The sequence below is a fragment of the Quercus lobata genome, chromosome 2 (genome assembly GCF_001633185.2).
Source record: "Quercus lobata isolate SW786 chromosome 2, ValleyOak3.0 Primary Assembly, whole genome shotgun sequence".
Classification (NCBI taxonomy): Eukaryota; Viridiplantae; Streptophyta; class Magnoliopsida; order Fagales; family Fagaceae; genus Quercus; species Quercus lobata.
Genome location: NC_044905.1, coordinates 76,443,515 through 76,453,820, shown reverse-complemented (window position 1 = coordinate 76,453,820; position 10,306 = coordinate 76,443,515). Strand labels below are relative to the sequence as shown.

At 32.6% G+C, this 10,306-nt stretch overlaps 1 protein-coding gene across 1 annotated transcript; it reads left to right on the top strand.

Moving 5' to 3' along the window:
• Positions 1 to 1,680: 1,680 nt before the first annotated feature.
• Positions 1,681 to 5,241, top strand: LOC115976667 (protein KINESIN LIGHT CHAIN-RELATED 2). The gene is made up of 3 exons (XM_031098110.1): positions 1,681 to 1,897; positions 2,543 to 4,531; positions 4,745 to 5,241. The coding sequence occupies exons 2-3, from the start codon at positions 2,559 to 2,561 to the stop codon at positions 4,947 to 4,949; spliced, it is 2,178 nt and encodes a 725-aa protein (XP_030953970.1). The 5' UTR covers positions 1,681 to 1,897; positions 2,543 to 2,558; the 3' UTR covers positions 4,950 to 5,241.
• Positions 5,242 to 10,306: the final 5,065 nt, after the last annotated feature.

Here is a 10,306-nt window from a genome sequence, read left to right as displayed (position 1 = left end):
TATCATAATTGGTTTCTTTCACATTACTCCATTTTATGAAGTTTATCTAAAAATTAAACTCACATTGTCAGACTGTAGTGTGACTTGTGAGAATAATAATTCCTTACATTGGAACCACCAAATAACAAACAGAAGTTGATGGGACGAGGGCTTACTTAAGTAAATATATCTTGTCTTCATAAGATAAAATATATCAAATTATTCATGTATGTTAATCACATAAAGATTTCAATTATATTAAATAGACCTATATATTATATGGTCTAGCTTTTAAAATATAAAAAATAGAGCTAAAACAAAATTAGAACAAAGTATTCCTTGACAATAAAATTGATTTGATAGGTAAGCAATAATTAATCCATTTGCCCTCAAATCATTGCCAAAGTAAAAGAATTCCTTGCATGATTCACACCATGTTTTTGAAGGAGGAAAAAAAAAAGTTATATTCTCTTTGGTTGGTTAAAGAGAAATCAAGATAAATTGTGTAATAAAGAATTCCAATATTCCATCATATTATTCTAATAAATATTTTAAAAACAAATCTCTAATCTTCTTTTTTTCCTCCCAAAGTGAGAAGAAACCAAAATAGTGAGTCCAAAAGAAAAGAGAATTTATTCCTTTCCCTTCTGCCCTCCTTACCAACATGAAAGAGCCCACTTCTTCCCTCCCTCTTTGAGTGATGTGGAAAAATTCTAAAACCACAAAATGTTTTACAATTTCTTGTTACAATTATGTCGTGGTAAAATATAATTAGTATAAAAAAAAATTATAAATTCATATATGAATGATAGTTATTCACTTACAATTTATCACGTCAAAAATGTGATAAAAATATTGTGAAATAATTTATGATCTAAAAAGATTAGAATGGGACCTTTTTGTTTTCGTTAGGCCCACTTTAGAATTTGAAAATTGGTGACCCCTTCCAAAAAAAAAAGAAAAGAAAACAGCCCAAATACGGCTGGATGTGGTCCACGTGTACCCGCAAAGGCATCCAATCATTAGATCACAGCAGACAAAAGCTGAAACCTTCTTTTGCCACGTGGTAAAGCCATAAATCAAAAATTAAAGTTTCATAGAAACTTCCCAAACCGACAGTGCTGTCACGTTAACATTTCCACAGTCCTTTTAACGTTAAAAGGCCGTTAATCCCGCCAACTAGCTATCACACGCAAAACTATATAAAATAATTTTCAATAATTTTATTAATTCATATTTAATTATTTATTACCTTGTTTCCCTTTTGTTTTGATTAAAATATTTTAAAAATTAATAATGTATGTATCACAAATTCACAAAAAAAAGAAAGAGGGAGAGATGTCACACACAAGAAATTCAAACTTTCTATTAGTTCATTTAATTATTTATTTTATTTTTTATTACCATTTTTTTGAGTAAATATTTAATTAATTAATGTATTGCTTTGAACCTGCAGAGGAAGAGAAGTCACACAAAAAAAATTAGCACTTTTATCAATTCAATTTAATTATTGCCCTTAGTTTACTTCTTTTATGTTTTTGGAGAAGATTTAGTTAGTTAATTAATTAATTAAATTTATATCCTTTGAATCACAAAGAGAAAGAGATAGAGAGAGTGATGGGTTGGGAGAGAAGTCACCTTCCCTATTGCTTCAACATTCCAACTCTCTGCAACCCCACACCTATACATACATTATCTGTAAATATTCACACAAAAACTTAATATTCTAGTGGTCTTTTCTCCATGTTGCCCTCATCTTTCTCTCCTAATTTCCACCTTCATGTCTCATATATAAAGCATACTAAGACACATATATCACCCCCCATACCTCTCTATCTTTCTATACATATTAACACCCAGACAACTTTGTAAGTTGAGAACCTCTTTGGCTTTCTCCTTCTTTGGCAAATATATTAAGGTATGTCTCATATGCTTATCATTTATATCTTCTAGTTTTTTGAGTTTCAAAATAATTAATGATATAAGTACATTTGACATTTATTTCCAAGGTTGACTTGTTTATCTTCTTCCTTTTTTTGGCTCCCCATATCAAGCATCGTTTGTTGTCTGTATTTTTGGCTATTAAAGTTTGATGTCTGTGTGGCTGTTTCATATTTTTAATGTGTTTATGTGTTATTCTTTGGTTTGGTTCTTGATCATTGAATTGTAAAGTGGTCTTCTTTGCAGAGACCCCACTAATTACCATTGAACTTTTGTTCTCTGCTAGGCTTTCTTTCCATCAATATGTGAATAAAAGTATAAAACCAATTTGATGCAGCAAATTCAATATTTTGTCGTTTGGCTTTTGGATATAAGTTAATAATGGAAGAATTTGCCAACAAGAATCTATGAGTGCAAAATGGAAGGCGGGACAGAGTTATTTTATGAACTTAATATTGAATGCTCTCTTTAAAAATTTGATATATATATATATATATATATTCTTCTAATTCTAATGTAGGGTTGTTAAATGGTTGAAATGCATTTTGTGAGTACTGCATTAAATTTTGGTTTGTTGATGCTATCTGATAGACATTTTCGTTTTTCTCTTTTATCTGATTAGTACATAAGTAGTTACTATGCCTGGATTAGCTATGGATGCATTACATGGGGATGGTGTAGTAGACGAATCCAATGGAAGCTACACACCACATAAGGAAAGCTTTACTCAGCAAGGCTCTCCAAGAAGTCCATTGAGTCCACAAAGTCCTCATAGTGACTCTTTTGATCTGGCTATTGATGGCATGATCGACACCTCTATTGAGCAGCTGTATTACAATGTCTGTGAGATGCAGAGCTCTGATCAGTCCCTTTCAAGGCGTAGCTTTCTGTCATATGGTGAGGAATCAAGGATTGATTCAGAATTGCGTCACCTTGTTGGGGATATAGGGGAATTTGAGGTAACAAAGGAGGTGGTGATAGAAAATAAGGATGGCAATAGAGGTGACTTGACTCCAGAGAAAGAAAACGGGTCTATTGGTAAAAAGTCTACAAAGAAGGCTAGGACCCAATCCGGTAGTCCTAAGCAGCTTTCTCGGTTGCCATTGGACTCTGGAACATCACCAAAATCTCGTCCTAGGAGTAATTCTTCTCATGAAAGGCCTCCAATTGATAAAAGGCAAGAGAAGAATTCAAGAAAAGCAAATGCTATGAGAAGACAGAGAAATTTTGCTTTATTGGGAGCAAAATTTCAGAATGGAGTTGAGGACCCTCTTGTGGCAGGACTAGACAACCCAGACCTTGGCCCATTCTTGCTTAAACAAACTAGGAATATGATTTCTTCCGGTGAAAATCCTAAGAAGGCTCTTGAACTGGCTCTTCGGGCAAGGAAGTCGTTTGAGATATGTGCAAATGAGAAGCCCAATTTGGAGCTGGTCATGTGTTTGCATGTTTTGGCAGCAATATACTGCAGCTTAGGCCAATACAATGAGGCAATACCAGTTCTGGAGCGCTCAATTGATATTCCGGTGATAGAGGATGGCCAAAATCATGCACTAGCTAAGTTTGCTGGATGCATGCAATTAGGTGATACTTATGCAATGCTAGGCCAGGTTGAGAATTCAATACTGTTTTATACCGCTGGTTTGGAAATCCAACGGCAAGTTTTGGGAGAAACAGACCCTCGAGTTGGTGAAACATGCCGGTATGTAGCTGAGGCTCATGTTCAAGCATTGCAGTTTGATGAGGCTGAGAAGTTTTGTCAGATGGCCCTTGACATCCACAGGGAGAATGGTTCTCCTGCTTCTCTTGAAGAAGCAGCAGATAGGAGACTCATGGGACTTGTCTATGATGCAAAGGGAGACTATGAAGCTGCTCTTGAGCACTATGTTTTAGCAAGCATGGCCATGGCAGCCAATGAGCAGGAAATAGATGTGGCTTCAATTGATTGCAGCATTGGAGATGCGTATTTATCCTTGGCTCGGTATGATGAGGCCATCTTTTCTTATCAGAAAGCACTCACAGTCTTTAAATCAGCCAAAGGAGAGAATCATCCAGCCGTTGCTTCAGTTTTTGTCCGTTTAGCTGACTTGTACCACAAGATAGGAAAGTTTAAAGAATCTAAATCTTATTGTGAAAATGCACTCAGAATCTATGGAAGGCCTAATCCTGGGATCCCCTCAGAAGAGATTGCCAGTGGTCTTATTGATGTTTCTGCTATCTATCAATCCATGAATGAATTGGAGCAGGCACTCAAGTTACTTAAAAAGGCTTTGAAAATATATGGTGACACCCCAGGTCAACAAAGTACAATTGCTGGAATTGAGGCTCAAATGGGGGTCATGTATTATATGATGGGGAACTATTCTGACTCCCATAACACCTTGGAAAGTGCCATCACGAAGTTCCGAGCAAGTGGAGAGAAGAAATCTGCCCTGTTTGGGATTGCTCTTAACCAAATGGGACTTGCCTGTGTGCAGCGCTATGCGATAAATAAGGCTGCAGATCTTTTTGAAGAAGCAAGGAGTATTTTGGAAAAGGAATATGGGCCATATCACCCTGATACATTAGGGGTCTACAGTAATCTTGCTGGAACTTATGATGCAATGGGCAGGTACCATTCTTTCATTATATTTTAGCAAATTGATTTATCACATATGGGAATATTTGTTGTTTTGCATTTTTAGCTGTGATCTTCTCACTTCGCTTCATTTTAGTGGTTATTAAACACAGAATGTTACATTGTAAGACATATAATCAAATCATTGGTTCTCTTTTACTTATACTTTGTAATATCATTTTGCTTTCCAACTTATGGATTTTACAGGCTGGACGATGCCATTGATATTTTGGACTATGTTGTTGGCATGAGAGAAGAGAAGCTTGGAACAGCAAATCCTGATGTGGATGATGAGAGGAGGAGGTTATCGGAGTTGTTGAAAGAAGCGGGCAGAGCCCGGAACAGGCAATCAAGATCACTAGTTACACTTCTTGACAACAACCCTGAGCTAGTAAAAGACGATGGTATTTAGGTATTGTAATGTTGATGGTGTATATATGCTTGTTTGTAAAGTATCTTGCACAAGAGGACTAGGTGGTCTGTTTGGTTAGCAGATCGTTGAGAGGTTTGGAAAAAATAAACAGATACATGAATAGTCAATAATAGCAGCAAGGGAGAGATTCTGATTCAAATTCTTTGGATATGGTATAAGAAGGTGTCAATAGAAGTCACATTTATATTTTGCTGTTTACTGATTGATGAAATTTCTTTGGGATGTTAATAAAGAATTGGTGGAATATCGTTTCTCAATGTCAATATTAGAATTGGTGATACTTCATTTTCTATTATTGGTGCACCCACTGCTTAAAAATTTTCTATTGCTTCTTACCTCAAATGAGTAGGATACTTAGTTACAAACCTTTACTAACAAAAAATATTCTGATGTTCATAGAAAAATTATAAAAGCAATACTTGTTTCCTAAGTAATTTGTTCGGAATGACATTAGATATCTGTCAGCTAAAGAAGAAAATCTGCAGATAAAGTGTTTGACACCGGACCCACGCCTTTGCACTTTGAGTTGCCCTCAATAGTGGGCGAAATTATTCAATGCAATGGGAGAACGGTCACGTGATCCTTTCAACCAATAAAAAAATATATCTTATCATTTGCTAATTTCAAGAATGGTTTATTTATTGATATTACGAAAAACATATATGGTCCAACAGGAAAACTCAATAAATTCTCCAAAAATGTATCATTCAACTTTAGGAGAAATTATAAGCTTCGCATGGTAGATAAATGACGTGATCCATCATTCCATTAAAAGATTTCTATCTATTTAAAATTGCTGAGTTATAAATTTTTTTAAAATAAAAATCGATTACTAACTCAACAATTTTAAACAAATGAGAGTTTTTTAATAGAATGGTGGACAAATGACGTGGTCCATCAGAGGACTGTATAATTTTTCTAACTTTAGACATAAAATGATAAGGAAAATTGTTGGGAATATACACAAATTCCCAAATTTGTGAGATGCGGAAAAAAAAAAAAAGTAATCATACGACACAAGAAATTGTGTGGTGCAATAATTTGCCTACATCTATTTAATACGAGATAAGGCAATATAGTTTTTCTCTCTAAAATAACACACCAACTCTAATCTAAAGCAACAATATTTATATCTCACATATCATATCCTTCACGGTGGGCTATAAAAGGCCAAAGATAACCCTTGATTAATGAAGGTAAGTGGCCTAGCTTTTTCATGTATTTTATTTTTAGTAAATTGTGACCGAACAAATAGCATGGCTGAACTCGACTACCACTATCATTTTTTTTTTTTCATTTTGTTGTTTGTCCAATTACCAATTTCCACACTATTTCAATCTCTATTTAATTCTTTAAAAAAAAAAAAATCTATTTAGTGTCCGTTTGTCATAATTAATTTTGTCAACTTATTTTACTATTCAGTTTATTTTTGATATTATTCATAGGTTCCATTATACTTTTTGGTACTATTCATGGGTCTCATTATACTATTTCAATTAACTTTTACATTTATCTACCGTACTTTCAACAACAAAAAATTTAGTTTTAATAAAATAATCAAATCTCAAAAATACCCTTAATTAAATATTGTTTTGATTATAGGCCAAAGCTACCGTATCCATCCACGGTCTCTTGTTGCACTTTCCGTTTTAACCTTTTTCAAACTTGATTTTCATTTCTACACACATCCTCATTCCGAAATCCGTGTGATCTCTTCCTTCATTTGACCCGTGAGTATTGTAGAAGACCATGTGATTTTGAATCTCCACCTGCCCTTTCCACCTACCCCAACTACTCTCCTGCCTTGATCCTTGATCATTGCATTACAATCTCATTGGTCCAATGCCAAATTCCCACCACTTAAATATATTTTTTCGATAAAAAAAAAAAAATGAAATCTCTTAATTATGGGTGGCAATTCGTATTCGCATGTCAAGTTCATATCGTGTTAATTCATGAGTATCCGACTATATAAATCAACACTAACCCGACATGTTTATTAAACGGGTCAAGATTTCTCAATCCTAATATGACTCATTTATTAAACAAGTCAGTCGTGTCAACCTGTTTATTAAATATTTTCAAAATGAAAAGAAAAAAAATTTATGGAAAAAAAAATTTATGAAAAAAAAAACAAAAAAATATTTTTAATATAAAATTTAGAACTAACAAATAATTGTATCACAAATAGTCATTCAAAACTAAAGCATACGTCAATATCCAGGGATGGAACTAGAGCTTTGAATTAACGGGGGTGACTTTACTGTTAGCTTTGTGTAGCGGTTTCGACCTTTAACTTTGTTACTACTTAGAGGATTTTTTTTTTTTTTTTTGTTGGTAAGAACAAAATTATTTTTGTTTATAATTTTTTAAATGACAAAGTTTTTTATTTTAAATAAAATTGGTTAATTGAGCTTAATTTTTTTCAAAGTTTTACTATTGGTAATTTTTGTTGTTGAACTATTTTTTTTGAGCTTGTATATTTTGTTTTAGATTTTAGATATATAAATTTTTTTATAGTCACTAAAATGAGGAAAATACTTGTGCTACAAACGTTTTTTTTATAAATTATTGATGTAATAAGTGGTTACTAGTAAGTAAAAAAATGATATAAGTGGTGGGTTCATGTGCGAACCAATAAGAATTTGCTACTAAAACAGTTTGTAAAAATGTTGTAAAAAAGTTTGTGAGTATAGCATTACTGTTAAAAGAATCAATGATATTGTTTAAGGGAAAAAAAATGTAATTTTATAGAACAAAATTGCTAAAATTAGTACACATATATATAATAATATTTTTTTTTTAAAATTTGGGGGGGGTTGTTGCCCCCCTTGTCCAAAGATAGCTACGTCCCTGTCAATATCACAAATAATCAATCACTATATGTCAAAGAAAATAAACCACAACAACTAATAAGTTTATATATCTAGGATTTGAAAGGTATATTAGTAAAATGTCATTTAATTAAACGGGTCAAACAGGTTAAACAGATTTCAGATATTGAACACTAACCCAACCCATTTATTAAACGGGTCAGTCGTGTCAACTTAAATATGACACGAACCCATTAAGACTCAACCCATAACTTGCTAATTTCGTGTCATGTCATGTCGAATTCGTGGGTTACATCCAATTTTGTCATCCCTACTCTTAATATCATATTGGAGCTGTTTCAAAATGTTTCAGTATAGATCAATACTAGTGTATCGTTTTAAGATTATTGCTATATTTGCCTATGTGCTAGCATTTAAAAAAATGGTTTTATTTGAGAACAAAAGGATTTGGAAAGAAGCGGTAAGAGCCAAAAATCCTTTTTGACTGCATTTTTTATGAGACTTTTAATTTGCACCGCTAATTGATTAGCTGGATTTGAAGTTAATATTTATAGAATATTCATCTATATCTATATTATATTTAAAATTGAAGCGTAACATTTATTGTTACTACACTCCAGTTGAGCCACATCAACGTTTACGACATTATTATTTTTTTCTTTTCAATTTTTATATAATTGTTTTTTAACATTTAATTTTTTAATATTTACACTTCTCCAACCTTTCTCTCTTCCTTACATTTTCATCTCCCTACTACTTCTCTAACATTTCTCCTCTCTCTCTCTCTCTCTCTCTCAATTTTTTGGTGGATTTTTTATTTTTCTTGTATCTCTACTTTAGGTTGATAATTATTTATATTCTTTAAAACTCTACTTTAGGTTAATACGATTTAAATTTTTTTGGAGGGTCTTTCACATTATATACTTCTTTTCAGTCGATCTTGGCCCTCCACCTATTGATCATGCAGGTCACTACTCGAGTGCTCGTTCTATTAGCCACCTTCCCAAACCCTCTGTGAGTTGCGGCAACCAAGGCCGCATTGTTCAGGGATCATTTCCTCATTAATGCGACCAAAACGTTAGTTGGGCGCATTCAATGCAAAGGTGACAGTTTCTCCTTAGATTGCTCCTGCATCATACGCCTATGAGTATCCTACTGTACTTATCCTTCTCCTGGGGGCACTCTGGGAGGCTGCCTTTGTCGGTGTGCTATTCTCTCCTCTTGGGATCTAGGATGTCGAGAGCAGGATCGTCCTCGGCAACGTTTCTAGGCCATTTGGGCTTTCTTTGTCCGTCCTTGGCTATTTCTCCCTTCTCAGCACGGGCCTTGGGCCCAGAACAAAGCAGGCCGGGGTTGTTAAATTCCTTGGCCCCACAATAACCAAACTAGTGGTACTCTTTCTCATTGGCTCATCTCTTATAAGGTAGAAAGAGGAATGAGATTTTTCCTATGTGGGACAAGCAAAAATTGCCTAGAGTACATGAGTTTCCTTGAAGCAAAAAATGCTCCCACAAATATTATTCTATTACATAACATGATTTAGATAATTTGGTATTTATTATTTTTTTAATTTTTTAATTTTTTTTGTTCTCTTTGATTGTTAAATTTTATCATATTGCGTTATAAAGAATTAAATATAGCATATAATAATATAATATTATTCTATTACATAGCACAGCTTGGATAATTTGGTATTTATTCTATCACACATCATGATTTTTATGGTACTAAATTTAGATGTTAAACTATGAGATTTTACTAATTTTTGTTTATTTTTTAATCCTTTGTAGTGAACAAAGTACTGTTAATAGTTGTATTAGAAGTACTTTATAATGCCATTTATTTAAAGAAAAACAAAGGTTAGCCAAACGAAAATAATCAAATGAGTGACAAATTTTAGCTTTTGCAATTTTTCTTTAATTGTTATTATTATTTTATAACAATGCATACATAGAAATTTAATCATTAGATTTTGCTGATAATTGTTTATTTGATAAGATATTTTGGGTGGATGAAATTTCAATTTCTACAAATAAAATAACCTTAATAGATTATCGACAACAAATTGTTTTTCCTAATTGGTCCAATTAATCATTTTTAAGTTTATTAATTTTCTTAGTTACGTTTTTTGGTGTTTTGGATTGTAGGCAAAAAAAAAAAAAAAAAATGAGAAAGTTTGTTTAAAACTAAAAGAATAATTTCCAAAATTTATATTCTTTTTAATGATTCAAAAAATGTTATAAATAACTTTTATCAAAAATGAATATTTTCGTTAACTTGTCTTTTGAAATTTTGAGAAAAATTGTATTGTTCTCATTTTGGTATGACAAAATTTATATTTATGATTTATGATTGTTTTTATATTACATTTATGATTGTTCTTATAATAAATAAAAATATGATTATTGTAGGTATTCAAGAATTCTTGGCTTTAGCTTTGGCTTTTTGGCTTGATTGCCTTTGCCTTGTCTTGCCTTGAATTCTTTTTGTCCTACATTGGAA